At 57.5% G+C, this 17,909-nt stretch overlaps 1 protein-coding gene across 8 annotated transcripts in view; it reads left to right on the top strand.

Moving 5' to 3' along the window:
• Positions 1-608: 608 nt before the first annotated feature.
• ADCYAP1R1 (ADCYAP receptor type I) overlaps positions 609-17,909 on the top strand; it is a 59,026-nt gene continuing 41,725 nt past the window's right edge. For 2 of the 8 annotated variants that reach the window (XM_044765237.2, XM_044765243.2), the window contains exons 1-3: positions 1,036-1,431; positions 12,452-12,591; positions 14,031-14,136. In XM_044765237.2, the coding sequence (XP_044621172.1) occupies positions 12,541-12,591; positions 14,031-14,136 (157 nt within the window). In that variant the 5' untranslated portion in view covers positions 1,036-1,431; positions 12,452-12,540. Of the gene's footprint in view, positions 773-1,033; positions 1,432-4,777; positions 4,938-12,451; positions 12,592-14,030; positions 14,137-17,909 lie in introns of those variants that run through there. The other 6 variants (XM_070511467.1, XM_070511474.1, XM_070511478.1 and 3 more) reach the window with 6 other exon arrangements.

A 17,909-nucleotide genomic window follows, 5' to 3' on the forward strand; every position in this document is an offset into this window, starting at 1 on the left:
CTGTGGATGGGGATATTGAGGGAGCCCTTGGGATACTGATGCCTGGGACGGTGACCAGAGACTGAGAGCAGGGACAGGTGGGGGCAGTGGGATGGTGGGTGGGGTGAACAGAGGGCAAGTCCTCTGCCTGGGAGTGGTAACTAATTGTTCTCAGCTAGGGTTGCGCTCCATCACTTACTGGCCGCGCGACCTTGACCTGTTTAGTTCTCCTTATCAAGCCTTAATTTTCCCACCTGTACTAGGAAGAGATTCAGCAGGACCACAACAACAGAAGCAATAGTAATTTATTCACGAGTGAGTAAATAAAGTCAGCGAAAACCTATTATGGGGCGTGTGTTCCATTCTTATTTAACGCTGTTGTCAAGAGGGAGGGGTTGGGGGAGAGGTGGCTCTACCAGTGAGGAAGCTGAGGTTCAGAGAGGTCAAGCCACCAGCCCAAGTTCACAGCGCTAACCCGAGCACAGCCGGGACTGGAGCCCAGACAGCTGACTCCAGAGCAGTATCATTTTCAGTTACTGTAAGCACCCCTGTAAGACACCCCCCTCCGGCCCCCCGCCCCAGCCTTTTCTGGCCATAGAGGGCTTCTCCAGGAGATCACACTTGAGGACATCCAGGCAAGCACCCCAAGCTAGCTGACCTTCCCAGGACTGGGCTGTGGGAGCAAAGGAGAGCCCAAGGAGAGTCTGGGACTTGCCCGGTAAGGAAGGCTTCTCGGAGGAGGAGGAACAGGCTCCGACAGACACGGAATCATGAGGACGTGGGAGAGAGAAAGGTGAGGGCTTTCTCGCGCCGGGTATCTTAGGGAGGGTGGAAAGGAGGGCGGTGAGCCCCGGGAAAGGCCTGACTCCGAGCCCCGGAAGCGGGGCGACAGAGGGGGGCGTCGCCTCCGCATCCTCGCCCCCAGGGTCTCCGCGCCTCAGCTCCCGCTCTTGTCTGCGGCGAGGCCTCTAAACCCCCGCCGGCCCCCTCCCCGGCCTAACCCCTCCCCCGGGCGCCCATTGGCCTGCACCCCACCCCCCAGCCTGCGAAGCGCGCGGGGGAGGCGGTGGTCGGTCGCTTCCCTCCTGCCCCAGGCCTGGCTTCGCGGCGGAGGCGGCGCCTCTCCCGCAGGCAGACCCGGCCGGGAGGGCGAGGGCGGGCGGGGGGTGCCGCGCGCGGGCCCCGGGCGGCGACTGGCGGCGGCGGCGGCGGCTCCAGGCGAGCGCGGTCCCCGCGTGCGCACACGCACACGCCGCCGCGCAGGGACCCGCGGACAGCGAGCGCCGGCGGCCACAGAACGCGGAGCCCCGGCCCGGCGCGCGCTCCTCGGCGCACACGCTCCCCGTCCCCGGGCGGCGCGGGGCGCGGACTCGCCGCTGCGCTCCCTCGCCGCGGAGTCCGCCCGGCCGGCAGGGCAGCCCGCAGCCCCGCGCGAGGCCCCGCCGCGAGCAGGTAAGGGCCGCCCCGCCGCCCTTGCCCCTCCACGCCCCGGCCGCCCCCCCCCCCACCCACGACTCTAGAACCTTCGCCCCTCGTGGCCCGCAGACCCCCCACTCCAGCTCGGCGGTCTCCACTGCGTCCTCCACCGACGGAGAGTGGGCCAGGGCCAGCGCGGGGCCAATCTCCCGAATCCCAAACGAAGCTCCTTCCCGCCGCTGCTCCCTTCCTGCGCGACAGTCTGACCCCCCCACCGTGTCTGGGGGTCGCGCTTGGGGTGACAGATCCCTGCACCCCCCAAGGGGGTGGGGTCGGCCTAGCCACCTCGCGCCCCTCCGGGTGCTGAGAACCGAGAACCAGGGGCTGGGAAGGCTCTGCGGCCAGAGGGACCTGTCTCTGTGCTCCCGAGGCAGACGGAAGCGCCTACGCGAGCTGGGAAGGCGACGCTGGTGGGTCGCCGAGGGCTGGGTACCGCAGTCCTCACCGGGTTTGAGGGGTGGGCAAGCGATGTGCTCGGTAGGGTGTGGGGTAGGAGCCAGCGTAGAATGCCCCCGCTATGGTGAAACATTCGGGATTGTTCAAAAGAGCGTTGTCCCTCGGTTTCCCGCGGCGCGGAAGGGCCGGGGCCAGGATGCATGGGCTTGGGGGGTCCCGCTAGGAGACACCCTGCGGCGGCCTGTGGGAGAAAGGTGCTCGTCTCCCGGGCTGAAGCTGGCCGGCCCGAGACCCCTGCCCGTCCCCTTCAAGGCACAGGTTCCTGCGGCAGCTGCAGGAGGGGCGGGGCAGGGGGGGGCGGGGGGGGCAGGGGGGGGCGGGGGGGGCGGGGGGGGGCGGGTTAGGGCTCAGCAGGGAGCCCAGCCAGAAGCCAATTGTATTTCACAAGGAGCTGGGGAGTGGAGCCAACCCCCTGGAAGCTGCTCAGGCCCCCTTTGGAAGATGCTTCTTGGGGGTGGTAGACCCCTGCTCACTCTCCAGACCATTTCGAAGCTTTTAGTGCAGATGCGTCAGTTCCACTTTCTTTACCTCCCCCAGCCACACAGTGCCCCACAAAGCCAGTTCCTCTCAGAAAAAAAAAAAAAAAAAAAAGAAAACCCGAAAACTGAGACACAGCATTTGGCTTTTCCTGTGAGCAGCCCTGCGCGGGGTGGGGGTGGGGGGGGTGGGTGGGTGGAGGGAGTGTGGAGGCGTGCAGAAGGATGGGAGTGGGCCGCACACACTGTGGAGGGCAACAGCCTTGAAACTGCTGTTGGCAGAGGAGACAAGCATCCTGAAGGTCAGGCTAGAACCTTTTGAGTGGCTGTGGGCTTCTGAAGGGGAGAAAGAACTATATGGGGGTGGGGGGCAGGCTGTGGCAGCACCCACATTTTCTCAGGAGGCCCCAGTTTGTGTTTGGTGCTGGGTGCAGGTGGGGTTGGCGGAGCTGAATCTGGGGCTCCTGCTTCCCACTGACCTTGGGGAGGGCAAGCCAGGCCGCCAGTCTGGATGCAAGCCAAAATTTGTACATACAAATTAGAGACAGAACATACTGGGTCAGGCCCTAGGCCAGATCATCCATCGAATCCATCAACAAGTGTGTGTGGGGTGACCAGGATGGCGGAGTTGTCCCTTCCATCCCCCACCAGGAGTCCTTCATAGGCGGTTCTGTGTCTGGGATGAGACCTGGTGAGTCTCTTTGCCCCTGTGTGTGGTGAGGGGAAGTATCTGTGGGGAGCCTCTCCATGAACCCTTTCCTGCATTCCACGGAGTAATCAGACTGAAGGCTCCATTAAGGTCCTGTTTTGTGAAAGGTTCAGGCTGGCAGGGGGTTGATTGGAGAAACACTGTGGGACCCATCCTTTTTCATGCAGCCACCCCCTCTCTGCCATGCTTTACCTTGGACACTCCCTCAATTTGTGTTGGATAAACAAACACACAAAATGCATGTTTACAGATCAGTATATGCAACTGAGGAGGTAGGAAGGGCAGGAGCTAAGGCCACAGGGTGGCTTTCTTCCTGAGGACGTGGCCTGAGGTTGAGGATCCCAGGTCTGACCGAGGGCTGGCACTGATGAAGTGCAGGATAGCTTGTGCTGCCTGGCCTAGGGCAGGACCAAGGTGTGCCTGGCACAGAGCTTGAGTTCGGCTCTGTGCCAGGAAGGCCTAGCTTCCCCGAGAGCCGGCCAGCGTGGAGCTGACACCTGGAGTAAGTGGTTTCTTGTCCAGGGAGGTATGGGAGCAAAGATCTGATGCCCCGGATAGGGGCTGCCTGGGGGCTTTCTGCACTGGGCTAGAGGCCCTGGAAGCTTCAGCCGTCTTTGACCAAAGGAATCTAAGAGTCCAGGGTCTCAACAGGCTGGGCCTAGTGGTCCAGCTGCCTGGCAACCTGCAGGCTGGAAACTCCTCGCCTGCAACGTGTTTGTACTGAGCCCTGGATGCCGTCAGAGGCACATGGTGACAGCCACCCCCACAGTGACACACAGAGAGGGAGTGACACACTGCTGGGAAGGCATATAGACTTCCCATGACGACTGCCGGAGAGCTGGGGCAAAACATGCAACAGCAGAACGACAAAGGGACCTGGCGACACACCCACTCACACAGATCTGGTCACAACTGGAGGCTCAGACATTTGCCTGAGGAGGATCACAGAAGTCTGCCTTGGTGAAGTCCAGATGCACGATGAATGGAATGGGGAAATTCTGCGTGGGTTGCATGAGACCAGAACAAGAGTTGACAAACTTTCTGTAAAGGGCCAAATAGGAGATATTTTAGGCTTTGCTGGCCGTAGACTCTTGTCACAGCTACTTCATTCTGCTGTTGTAGTGTAAAAGTAACCATAGATGACAAATAAAAAAATGAGCATGGCTCTGTTCTGATAAACTTTATTAACGGACATGGAAATTTGAGTTTCATGCAATTTTTGTGTGTCATGAAATATGAGTCTTTTAGGTTTTTTCTGACCATTTAAAAATGTAAAAACCATTCTTGGCTCACTGGCTGTACAGAAATAGGTGACGGGCTGGGTGTGACATGCTGGAAGGGTTTGCTAACCCCTGGGCTATAAGGTTAGAGAAGAGAAGTGGTTTAAGAGGTGGAAGGAGGGAGGGCCTTAGTACTGAGAGCCTGAGCTGCCCTAGGGGGCGTTGGATGCTTCCCTCCACTCTGCTTGGAGCTCAGAGTGCCCGTCTGCATAATGGGTCAGTGCCAGGAGAGGCCCCCCGCCTGGCCTGAGCACCCCACCCCAGGCAGCCTCCGCTGTGTCCGTGTCATAAATCTCCCACTCTGAGGACACCTCGGCACAACATTCATGGGACGACATCCCAGCGCTGGGACTGATCAAACAGATCCTGAGTCCCCTTTCCCCTTCACCCTCTGTGCCCAGGTCTGTGCCCACCTCCACCAGGAGGGAGACTGCAGGGAGATCTGGACATGCCCCTTGTTTCCAGACAGGACATGAAACTGACAGTGAGCAGCACAAGACCTGAAACAGCCCAGGCAGGAGTGAGGGGCTCTCACCCAGGAGGAGGGAGAGGTCAGTGGAGGTGGGTGCAACCAGGATGGGCTTCCTGGAGGTGGTGGGAGGAGGTCAGGTTGGCCTTGAGGAACACCTGGACGCTCTCATCCTACTCCATGCATTGCCTTAGCGGTCCTCATCGTTCCCCCCTAACAAATGGGCACCGCAGAGGGTTGGCTGAGAAAAAAAATGTAGAGCTCCTTGCTAGGCACCTTGGAACTTCCCAGCTTCTGATTTAAGGCTGCGTGGTGAACCAGGTCCTGCCTTCAGTTTTTTCTTATCCCTTCTGTCCCCTTCTGACATTTCCTTCCTGCTATTTCCCTGGAGGTAGGCCAGGGAGACTCTCCTCTCCCATTGTCCCAAGTCTCTGGATTGTGTCCCCCTCTTTCCATTCCAGCTGCCCTTCCCCACCCGGGCCCCCATCACCTCTACCCTGAATCCGGAAAACGGCCTCAGTGTGGCTTTTCTGCCTGCACTTTCCCTTCCACTCAGCTCACCAGCACTCTGTGGAAGGTTCCTGAACAGGGACTCCTGACTTCACTCTCCTGCCGCACTCTCGTCAGTGCTCCCAGCCCCGTCCCGTGGAACAGGGCAGCGTCCCTGGCATCTGAGGACTGGCACCAGCCTCCCACCCTCTTGTCCACCGCCACCGCCTGATATCTTGCTGTGCCCGTTGACACCCCGAGTCACCTTCCCAGACCCATCCGCCAGGCACTCATCACAGTGTCCTGGGCCCCCACCCCGTGCCCTGCCCGGGCGTGTGCCGGGGGCATATGTGAATGGGAGCTGTCCCTCCTTCCAGGAGACTTGGGACTGCTGGTTAACAGGGTCAGTCCTCCCTCTCCCTGAGCCACACCCTAGGCCTGGGAGGTGCTCAGAGTGCCCCCGCCCTTCCCCCTGTCTTCCAGCACGGCCCTTCCCACCTTACTCTTCCCCCTTCTATTATCTTCTGCTTCCTCCTTCCCCCTCTTCTCCCTTTTTCCTCTTGCTAATGGGGGGGCGGCGGTGCTCTCCTTGCCAGAGAACTCCCAGAACCCCTCCCGGACAGGGGATGTGCCTGGACTGTCCAGGGTCGAAGGGCTCTGCAGCATGACCCTGGGAAAGTCTCCCTGTCTCTGGGGGCCTCACACCCTCACCAGTGAAATGGAATAATATCACCAGCATGCAAGTATGTGCTCCTGCCCCGAGTCCGCGTTCCCTGAGTGTAAATTGTAGGGCTTAGGTGGAATCATCACTGGGGGCCCTTCCAGGGACCTGGCTTCTGTCACCAGCTATGTGCAGGGCCCTGGGGGCCAGGTTCTGAAAGGGGAAGGTTTGATCGCCAAGAGGAGCATCAGTATTATTGATTAATCCCGCGATTGCCAGGATGCGTCTCCTCAAGGTGCCGGGCTCTGCCTTTATCAGCTCTGACCTTCCTGAGGAGGAAAGGGGTTCCGTCTTCCTTCCCAGAAGCAAGTGCAGTTCCCTCCTTTTGAGGGGTGAGCTGAGGGGGAGCAGCGTTTCATCTTTCAGCCTTCGCTCCCTGGTTCCCTGCACTGGGAGGCAGAGGAGGAATTGGGGTGCAGTCCTGCTCAGGTCTAGTTAATAAAGGGAGCATGTGGCCAGCAAGGGAGGCCGTGATCCACTTCTCCTGGGTCATCTTCTGTCTGGTGTCCAGGCTTGGCACTGCCCTGTGACTGAGAGGGATGCTGAGCAGCCAGAGGACTCCAGTAGGAGATTGCCCAGCTGGCCCCAGCTCCTTCCAGGCAGGAGAGGGACCCCAGGCTGTGCGGTCCAATGGAGAGGGAGGGCAAGCTGCCACTCCCACATGGTGGGGGCTTCACGAGGCAAAGGATGGCCCAGAAGGACATGGTGGGAAGACGTCAGAGCTTGCTCCTGAGGGCCCTGGACCAGCTCTGGTGAGGGGTAAGTGCCCCATCCCAGGAGCCGGGCCGTCCTCAGCTGAGATGCTGCAGAAAGGGTCCTGCAGGGTGTGGGGCAGTGGGGGATGGCTGCAGGGTCTGTGAGTCCCCTCCCACTCCATGTGGGAAGTCGGGAGCCCGGTGAGTCACCTCTGGCTCCAGTGTGCTGAGTGATGATGCCATCTTCCTGTGTGCCTGGTGCAGTGGCTCACCGGAGCACAGGACGTGGCTGCTCGTGTCAGTTCCCGCTCCTGGTCGGTCGCTGGGCTGATGAGGCCTGAGGACGGCAGGCCCCCCTGAGTCTGGAAGGGGGCATGTACTTCCCTCCGGTTCAGGTGTCTGTCACATCCCTTTCTGCCAGGCAGGGCTCTAGGACTCTCCACTGTGTGAACCGTGGGAAGCGTCTCCCCCTCTCTGGCCTCGCTTTCCCCACAGGTAAGTCAGTACCGCTAGGAGGTGGCTTTTAAAATCCATTTCAGGTCTGAAATGCTGCGTCTATAATTAACTCTTCCTAAGGAGGGTGTTTCAGATATAGAAATATGGGCAAGGAGTAGCCGAAGCCCTAACCAGTCCCCAAAGGTGTGAGAGGGATCACTAATGGGGTACCAATGGGTTCTGAGCTGATCTTCCTTTTACCAGTGACAGAGAGTGGCAGGAGCACAGGGATGGAGCATGCAAGCTTTGGAGCCAGGCTGCCTGGGATCACTTCCCAATTCTACCATGTATTTGCTTTGTGACCTTGGGGAAATTGCTTAGTCTTTCTGTGCCTCAGTCATCTCAGCTATAGAACGAGGATAATGCGAGTAACTACTTCATAGGTTTTGGGCAGGTGAAATGAGTTAATGCATATTTATTGCTTGGAAGTGCGCCTGGCACATACTGAGTGGTTAATAAATGTTAGTCATTAGCAAAGAAAGGCACAGCAGGCCTGCCGTTCGCATTTTGAATGTGACACAGGGCTATGGGGGTAGAGGTGACAGCAAGAGGATGCAAAAACCTGAACATCAGTGGTAAGATGATAATAGTTACCACACGTGTAGCTAGGACAGTCTATACTCTGTAGGGTTTACTTATATAAATTTGTTTATGCCTCAGAGTAATATCTATGAGATAGGTATTACTAGTATTCTCATTTTACAGGTAATCAGATTGAGGCACAGAAAAGCCAAGTGGCTTTCCTGAGTCCCTAAGGCTAAAAACTCTAGCAAAATGGTCCCTAGCTTCACCACAATGAATACCAGGACATAGAAGTTAATTGTCCTCAGACCAGTTGCAAAAGCCAGTGGCCCCAGCAGAGCCTGGACCCAGGAGACAGCCTGCGTGTGTCAGTGAGCAGATCATCCTGAGCCACTTGTGTGGCTGGGCTGGAAGAACCCAGTGTCCATCCCCAGGGAGAGGGGAGACCAACCCCAGGCTGCAGTGGCTGGGCCTAGTCCTGTCCTGTGAGAGGGCACTGGCTGCTTGGGGGAGTCCAGAGGAGGGGGGCAGCCAGGATGAGGAGGAGGAGGAGCCCCTGAAAGGGCTGCAGGTGGCAGGCCCAGGGGATGCATCTCAGAGGGCAGATGAACCAGCATGTGGCCCTGAGGAGGACCAGGTGCCTGAGACAGTGAGCTCTGAGCGCTGTCCAGCAGGGATGCTGCAAGGTGGCCTCGGGCAGGGATAGGATGGGGGCAGAGGTGCCAGGAGGGGCTGAGGAGATTGTCACCCTGGGAGAGGTCAGAGTAGGTAATTCCACAGGTCCCCAGCGGAGGAGTGGGCTGGTCAAGGCCGGGCAGCTCCCAGGTTCTCTCTCGCTGGTGTCCGTGTGCGCGGTTGGGCAGGAGTGGACTATAGTGTGTGTATGGGGTGTTAATAAGCCAGGACAACAGTGGGCCAAGAGTAGATCTTACAAGTTTTCATCACAAGAAAACAAAGTCGTAACTGTGTGGTGGTGGATGTTGGCTACACTTATTGGGATCATTTCACAATGCGTACAAATGGGGAATCATTATCTTGTGCACTTGAAACTAATGTTGTATGTCAGTTATATCTCAACAACAACAAATAAGAGAGGGCAACAGTGGGAGTCAAGACCCTGGGTCTAGTTCCAGAGAAGGCCCACGTTGAGTTCCCCAGCCCCTCCCCCTGTCGTCAGGTGGAGGGGACACCTCTCCCTGGTTCATGTCGTTGCCTAAGCAGCCTGGTGACAGTGCAGGGAGCTGGGGCTGGTGGGGCTGAGCCGTCTGCTCCAGCTTCTTTTTAATCCACTGCAGGGGTGGCTGAAGAGCGGCCCTGCCTGGAGCAGGGACGAGCCTCCTGCAAGTCTGGCATCCCTGTGTGAGCATGTTTGTGCCCGCATGCACACACGTGTGCATGTGCGTGTGTCTGTGTGTACCTGCGCCTGCCTCCGAATCCAGATCCAACTGCCTCTGTGTATCTGAATGCCTTTGCAGAATAAGTGTGTCTGTATTATGATATGCATCAGTGGTCTGGGAAACGTACCTGAATATCTAAATGTGTGGTTGCACCTGTAGGTGTCTTTGTTCTATATGTGGTGAGTGTGCCTCTGCATTTCTGGGGAGGAGAGAGTGTGTGTGTGTGCGCGCACACGTGTCGTGTCTGCTGGTCCCTGTAGGACTCTCCACCCTCGTGTGTTCTACACATGGCATTTATATGATGCCTTCAGGCGGGCGCCCTGGGGATCAGTGTCTCTCTTTTTCTCGGTGGGATTGACATGTCTTATGCTCTTCTCTGTGGACCTTTTTCTGTGTATTTGTGTGTGTGTGAGAGAGAGGCAGAGAGGGAGAGGAGAAAATCAGAAATCAGCCAGCCCTCAAAACACAAACTCATTCTCTGCTTGCCTGCTGCCCCGCTAACCCTCTGGAGCAGCCAGAGCAGTGGAAGCTGCTAGCTCTTCCGGGCCAGCTCTGCTGGTTCTAATAAAGGTTAGAACAGAGGCTCTATAATCTGACTCTATGCCAGAGTCACCTGGAGAACTGTAAACAACACTGATGCCCGGGCCCAGCCCCGGAGAGGCCCACTCAGTCGGCAGGGGTATTTTTAAATACTTCTGAGTGGTTCTGATGGGCAGCCCAGGGGAGCGCTGGGCTGGGAGGTCAGAGCGCACCTTGGGAGCAGGGTCAGGGCTTGCGGGAGGAGGCAGTGAGTCTTGGTTTGAAGGAAGTGGGTGGTGCTGTTGCCTTCTCAGGGTGTTGCTGGGAGCTCTGATTTCATTTCTGAGTGCTCCTCCCTCTTCCCAGGCCTCCTCCTCCAGGAAGCTTGCTCTGTGCCCCAGGGCCGGGGTCTCTCCCAAGAGACAGAAACAGTGGCTGGCTGATGTTTCTAGTAGCATCTTGCTAGGAGTTGAAGGGAGACAGCTCCTCCGGAAGGAGCACTGTGTGTCCACATAGTGACACAGGCTGTGCATCCGTTTCCCTCCTGTGGCTCTTGTCTGGGCCCTGCTGGCTGTGAGGCAGGCCAAGGACGGAGCTCAGATGAGGAGTCATCTTCCTCTTGGCTAAGAAAGCTGAGACCCGCAGAAGCAAAGGATCTAGCTTGTGGCCCAGTGCTGGGGCCAGAACCCAGGCCCAGGCCGCAGATTGAGACGGTTGGCACCCCACCGGAAGGGCTGTGTGGACCCCTTCCTTACTTCAGACCTCACTAGCCTTTGGCCTGCCATTGTCCTAGGTGTGGGAGAGTCAGCTCTGGATCTCGGAGGCCTTCTGGCTTGCCCACGCTTCTCTAAGCCCTCTGCTGGCTGAGAGAGACTGCCTCCAGCATCTACTGAGGGCCGATGGGCCAGGCACTCCTCTGTTCCAGCCAGGCAGGTCAGAAGTGTCAGCTCTCTGCACACTGAGCTCTGGGCTCCCCAGGAATAGTGGAAGTGACAGAGCCCCCCGGGGGCCACCAGTGCCAGAGGCAGCTGGTGACCAGCAGGGATGTGGAGGGCTCTGGGAGGGGTTACAGAGACTAAAGCCTGAGTGTCCAGGACAGCTGGTACCTCAAGGTGCCCAGGGATGCTGAGCCGGAGCCTGCCCAGTCCTGACCTGCAGGGGACAGGGTGGGCCAGCATCCCCATGGGCCCCTGGGCTTCTCAGAGCATCTCTTAGGGGTACTCACAGCCTCCCTCAGCATCTCTGAGTGGTCCCTGAGCCGGCAGGGCAGCAGGTGGGTGAGACGAGGGCCCCTTTCCTTGAGCCTTCCTGTGGCTGGTTTTCTTTCTCCTTTTTGGGTGCTTGCTTGTCATCAGATTGAGCTCGGAGAGGCCTAGGGGAGCTTGGAGAGGTAAGGAGTGGGGAGGGAGGGATGGGTAGGCAGACAGCCAGGAGCACAGAGGCCCCGGGGTAATGGCAGCTCTGCCCACTGGTCGGAGGTGTGCAAGGACTGATGGTTGGGATGCAGACCCCCATGGGCCTCCTGAACCAGGCACCTATGGGTTAGTGGTGGCCCTGATATGGGCCTACTCAATCTCTTTAATAAGAATTTAATAGTAATGAAAGTAATAATTTTTAAATTACCATGTAGTATTCCATTGTATGAGTGTGCTGGGGCCTATTAACAGTGCCTGCCTGATGGATGCTTTGTTGCCCCGGTTTTTGCTGTTGATGCTGTTTTAAATGATGCTGCGGTAAACATCCTTGCATTTGCTTCTTTTTGTATGGTGCAGATATTTCTCTAGGAAAGACACCCAGATGTGGAATGGCGGGGTTGGAGGGAATGTGTGTTAATGATCCATTTTAGAAGCAGACCAGACTCTTCCCCTGGGAATGTGCCAGGGCTCCCACAGCCTCCTCCCTTGGCTCCCCGTACCCTCTCTGGTCCCCACTCGCGGCTCCCGTTCTTGAGGACCCCCCCCCCCCGACTTGGAGTTCTGCAGCTCTGAGGCCTGAGCGCCCTCTTCAGCAGTCACTTTGGTTTGTGTGTCGCGGTGGTAAAGGCATTATCCTGGGGGCCAGGTGGGCTGAGGCAGAGTGGAAGGAGGTGAGGTTTGTTAGGAGAGCCGGCTCCGCAGTGGAACAGCGGCCTTCATGGAGGGAGCGCTTTAGACAGAAGCGGGTTCTTTCTCATGCATCGGCCTGGAACTGGCTCCACCTGCCGGGCCGGTGTGGCCTTGGCCCCGTCAGCTCACTGAGCCATCTGGGCTCCTTTCGGGGCATCGCTCCCTGCCCCTGGTGTTGCCCCTGCTGCACCATCACAGCTGGTCCAGCACTGGGGAAGGGTGGAAGGACAGAAGAGGAGAGTATGCGATGCCTTGTGGACGGGTGGTGCAGAAGTGGCACTGCCCCCCATGTGTCCTGGGGGGACCTTCGTCATAGGCCTGCACTTGAGGGACCTGGAAAGGTCCTCTCCAGGTGGGCATGCATGGGCCAGCAAAACCAGTCGCTGTCGGGGGAGACTGGGGGAGACAACGTCTGCTGCAGAGGAGAAAGCCATCCAGCCCGTCCCAGGAGTAGGACGGGGGCTCAGCCAGCGTGTTCCCCACTGTATCCTCGGTGCCCAGCACTGAGTAGGGGCTCAGCTGATGTGTGTGGGATAGAAGAATAAAGAACAGCACGGATGAAGGCATGGAGGGGGATTACCCTCGGAGGCTGAGAGCCTTGCTGCAGGGAGGGGAGGGGGTCCCTGCCCCTCCTCTGGATTCACACTTTTCCTTTCTCTCTAGCCCGCAGACACCTTGGGGCTGACCAGCGGCTGCTCTGACTGGGAGGCAAGCAGTCCTGGCCTGAGCCTCCTGCCAGGCTGAGAAGTGTCATGGCCAGGATCGTGCAGGCCTCCCTGGCTGCTCTCCTCCTGCTCCCTATGGTAAGGGCCCAGGACCCTCTCCTCCCTGACCAGCTGGAGCCCCAGGCTCACCTGAGCCCCCACCCCCGGAACCTGTGTCTTTCATGTGCCCTCAGTGAAGCTCAATTCGCCTGGCTGGTATCTCTGCCAGCACCCACAGCGGGCCATCCAGCACCTTTGTGTGAATCAGAAAGGGTGCCCCTTCCTCAAGACCCTGTACTGATTTGACTGGAAATTGTTACATAGTTTACATCCCTATTATGATGGTGATGTGCGGCAACCTTTAGAGTTGTGCAGTACACAACCTGCTCAACTGTATGGAGGGGCCCTGGTCAGGGCTGCAGATGGCTTTTTTGATTCCAGTCCCCAGCCCACAAGTCTTTGCCAGGTTAGAGCTCAAAAGCCTGCTTTCTGCTCATGTCTCTCCCCCAGCTAGGGGGATTGGGGGAGGAGGCTTCCCAAGCTTTGGCCCTTTCCCCTCAATCTGGGAATTCAGCCCTTCAATGGATACAGCAGTCTTCAGAGCCCTGGATGCCGGTCCTGCTTCTGCTCTGCCTTACTGTGACCACAGACAAGCCCATCCCTCTCCCTGGAAGCTGCCTGCACATCTGTGAACAGTCAGAGCTAGACTGGATCCCTGAACACTGCCCTGGAGTTTTGATTAAAGTGACAGCATTAGGATGCAGCTGTCATGGGATGATGCGCGGGCTTTGAAGTTACTTGGTCCTGCGCTTTAATCCAGTATCTGCCGCTAACCACCTGTGTGACCTTGGGGGCGAGTTTCTTAACTGTTCTGAGCCTTGGTTTCCTCTTCCGTAAAATGGGCCGGGAGTAAATGAGCGCAGCTGGTGGGCCCCACTGAAAGCAACCGCTGCTCCTTCTCCTGCAGCTCCTCGGGCTGGGCTGTGCCTTCTTCCTGAGCCCTCAGAGGAGACAGAGGAGGAGCTCTCCCGGCCCCTCCTCTCTCCCACCGCGACTTGCTCCCATAAAGTGCAGTACTAGCCGAGTGGTCTCTGGAGCCACAGCACCTGGGTTCATATCCAGGCTGTGCGTCTACTAAGCCATGTGACTTTGAGCAAGTTGTTTAACATCTCTGTGCTTGAGTTTCACGTCTGTAAAATGGGAAATGGTGAAAATAGTACCTACTTTGTAGTACTCGATATATATATATATATGGACAGAACAATGCATGCACATGGTAAAGTGCCATATATGTGTTTACTAATATTATTAAAGACGTGGCTGCAACTGACACCCAGGGAGGGGGTGGGATCCACCCAAGGCCACATGTTGAGGTGGTGAAGGAGAAGAGCCCTCATGGTATGTCAGGGTCCCTGCTGGCCCTGAAATCTCTGTCACTATCCCCTTCCTGCTTCTGCCACTGCCCCCCACGGCCCCTGGGGCTTAGGTAGCAGGCTTGTAGACAAACCTCCAAGCTCCCTCCTGTGTGTTCCCTGCAGGCCACCGCCATGCACTCGAGCTGCATCCTCAAGAAGGAGCAAGCCATGTGCCTGGAGAAGATCCAGAAGGCCAATGAACTGATGGGCTGGAATGACTCCTTCCCAGGTGAGTGGGGTGTTGGGGAGGGCACAGCATCCCCAGCACACGCAGGCCAGGCTTTAGAACTGGTATCCCAGCCCCCTGCCACCTTGTGGAAAGTGGTAGAAGGTACAGGTCCCTGGGTCCTTCAGAAAAGCCCTTTGTGGGGATGGAGTCCTGAATCTGCTCTGGGCAGTGACACTGGGCTTGCCCTCCTTGGGGACAGCCTGCTCTGGATGCCTCCCTCTGGAACGGGCTGTCCTGTGTGGCTGGAGGTGGCCACCTTCGATCCCATGGGGGCTGGGATAGAGAGCTGGTGTCTGGGCTGGGCAGCGGCTGTCCAAGAGCTCGTTAACGGGCAGCTGGGGCCTGGTGGCAGCAGGGACACAGCTGTTGTTTGTGGCCGAGCTGGAGAGCACCTGGTCCACCCAGGGCAGGAGGTGTGGGGTCATTTCCCACCTGCTTTGTTTGCTCCATTAGAAGCCAGAGAGCAGGCAATGGCAGGAGCTCCAGTCCTAAGCCTGTCTGGGGCAGTGCTTCCCGGGGCTGCTGTTAGCCCTGGGGGGATCCTGCTTCCTCGTAGTGGATGGGGCTGTGCCCTGCAGGACATTTAGTGGCCTTAGCTCTCCCCAGTAGATGCCCGTAACACCCGGGATCCTATGACAGCCACAAATGCCTTGCAACATTTCCAAATGTCCCGAGGGAGTGGCATGGCCCCTGTATGAGAACCAGTCGCCTTGTAACCCGTCTCCTCCTGACTTCCCCACTGTGCAGACAGGACGCCGAGGCCCACAGGGCAAAGGCACCCTCAGCTTCCTGATGCCCAGTGGGGCCAGAGAGAGGCTCTGCGTGGGCATTTGGAGATTTGGGACTGGGGGCATCCTGGAGGCCTCGACAGCCTCACTTATGCCTCAGTCGCTGGAGGGTGTGGCTCTCTGCCCAGACTAGAGGGATCCACTTTTCTGTACAGATCCTCCCCATTTACAGGAGCTCTTCTGAGCACAGTGTTTAAATGGTAATTCATCTGCAGTCCAGTTCAATGTTATGGTAGGCACCCCCCGCCCCCCACCCTACCCTGAGCCCGAGCTCTCCACCAGTCAGCAGTGGACAGGAACTGGTAATGGAACCTCTCCGGCCATGCTGCCTTTTCCCTCCAGCCAAGCTCTTGGTCAGCCCTAACCGAAGCCGAAAGTGGATTTAGGTTCCACCAGCCAGGGAAACTGAGGCAGGGGGCCCAGATGGGCGCACAGTTGCAGGAGACCAAAAGAATATCTGGCCCACGCCTCTTGTCTAGGGGATGGGAAAATGGAGCCCTGAGGGCAGGGACTCTAGACCGCATGGAGGGAGGTGTGTGTGAGGCTGAGGTGGGCCTGGAGCCCAGCTGTCCTGCCTCCCAACCCAGGGCCATTGTTCCTGCATTGTAGGTCTCAGATACATTTGGAGCTGAGCAATAAGAAGCATCCAGGAGGGAAGAGCAGAGCGGGGAGGTGGGGTGGGGTCCGGGCCTGCAGGTGAGCTGCGTGCCATTTGTGGAGCCCTGGGCTGGGAGAGGACGAGAAAGCTCACCCACAGGGGTGTCCTGGCAGGAGACAGGTGTAAGGATGGACACCCTCCCAGGAGGGGGCAGGCCAGTGCTGGGGAGGGGGTCTCACCCCAGGCATGCTCAGGAGAGGAAGAAGGGCGTTCTCCGTGGGGAAGGTGGGCAGGGATCCATGGAGAAGGGGGTATTTAAACTAAATTCTTGGTTCTCCAACCTGGCTGCACATCAGCATCACCAAGGAGCTTTTAGAAAAATGTACCCGAGCCACAATCCAAACCAATTAAATCAGAACCTTGGTTTGTCATAGTCACCTTGATTTTGAAAGGCTCCCCAGGCGATTCTGATGAGAAGCTAGGCTGAGAACCCCTGAGCTGGGCCCTAGGGACCAATAGACACTTGACGTCAGGTGAGAGTTGAGGGATGGGTGAATGGGGAGAACATTCTAGGCTGAGGGAACCACAGCAGCAAGAGTCAGGGATGGGGAGGGGAGGAGTGAGTAACTCCCTGAATCTGGAGCCCTGAATTCGGGTGGGTGGTGTGGGCTGGATATGGCTAAGGGCCCCGAGATCAGGTATCTGTATGTTCCATGTCCATCTCTGCTGGAGTTGGAGGTAGGAGGGGACGGCAGTGGGTGGCTTCCACTAAGCTGGCATCCTTCCAGCTTCCCCCGGGACCCCACGTGGCCCTCCTCTAGCCCTGCCTCGGGGGCCCTGTGAGTCAGGGCTGACCACAGCTCACCCCTCAAACCTGAACTTGGCTCAGGGCCCCCCTAAGCTTGTGGGAGAGATTCACTCACCCACCCACCCACTCCTTCATTCACTCACCCACCCACCCACTCCTTCATTCACTCACCCACCCACCCGCTCATTCACTCACTCACCCAATCCTTCATTCATTCATCACCTCACCCTCTCACTCATTCCATTCACATGACAAGCTGGAATCTTAGGTGTCTGGCCTGGGTGGAGTGAGGGCAGGGCCAAGGGTAGGGGACTGCAGAGAGAGAGGTTTGCACTCTCATAGCCAGGATTGCAGTTCATAGAGGTCATGCCACTGGGGAGAGGTGGAGCTGGTGCTGTGGGAATTCAGTGGAGGGAGAAAGCACTTCCTGCTGGGCAGGTGAGTGTAGGTGGTGGGATCAGGGAGGGCTTCAAGGAGGAAGGGGCTTTCAGGCTGGGCGTGGAGGAGGGCAGAGTGTGAAGGTATCTCCTGGCGGCAAGGGAATGGCCTACCTCTAACCCTGAGTGCCCAGAGGAGAGAGGAGGCTGCACCCTCCCATGGTCTGCCTGAAGAGAGGTTCCCCTGCTTCTTCCTGTCCCCTTTGAGTCATAGGGTAGAGCTCCATAGGATAGAGCTGAGACCTAATTAAGCAGAGTCAAAAGGCAGCCATTAGGTGGAAATGAAGATGAGACTGTGGGCCCAGCTGGACCACTACCTCCGTAGCCTTTTACTGCTCTGTGCCTCAGAACCTCCTCTATTAAAATGAGGTGGCGGGATGGATCATATTCATAGCCAGTTCTTAGATAGGCTTACCTTGTCCTAGTGCTTTTTCCTCCCACTGCAGCAGGGGGTAGGGTCTATCATTACCCCTATTTTATAGTAGAGGAAGCTGAAGGACAAGGAGGTTATGTACGTTGCTAAAGCCAGTCCAGTAAGAGGCAGGGGTGGAACTTGTATTCAGGCAGTCTGTGGCCTCAACCAGTGGGATGCACTGCCTCAGAAGAACGATAGGATACACTTTGAGCCCCAGCCCCCTGTCACCAGCCATGTGATCTTATTAAGGGCACTTAATACCTTCATTTTCTTGCTGCAAAATGGAGGAAAAAATACTATCTACCACATGGGATCATTGCGTTAAATGACAATTGTAACGAGTGCTAAGGATGGTGTGTGGCATTTGCTAAGTACTCAACAAAGACCTCGTCATCAGAGTTGTTGAGTGCCTCCAGGGTCTCCCCTCTTCTGCTGGATCCGAGTTCTTCTGGGGAGGGGTGGAGACATCTCTAGGAAAAGGTTGGTGCAGTTTGGAACAATCTGGAAAGGCTTTATGGAAGAGCAGAGGAGGGGTTGGGGATCAGATCAGGGCTTCAGAGGATGGATGGAGAGGCATGGGGAGGCAGGAGAGAAAGGCCCAGGGGGTGACCTGAGTCAAGGTCGAAATGAGCAGTGGGTATGGTGGGCAGGAATTGTAACAGCTAGCACTTAAATACCAGGGACTGGGTCAGAATCTTTGCACACACCCCGTCGCACAATATGGCTC

This window comes from Equus asinus, chromosome 1 (assembly GCF_041296235.1).
Source record: "Equus asinus isolate D_3611 breed Donkey chromosome 1, EquAss-T2T_v2, whole genome shotgun sequence".
Lineage (NCBI taxonomy): Eukaryota > Metazoa > Chordata > Mammalia > Perissodactyla > Equidae > Equus > Equus asinus.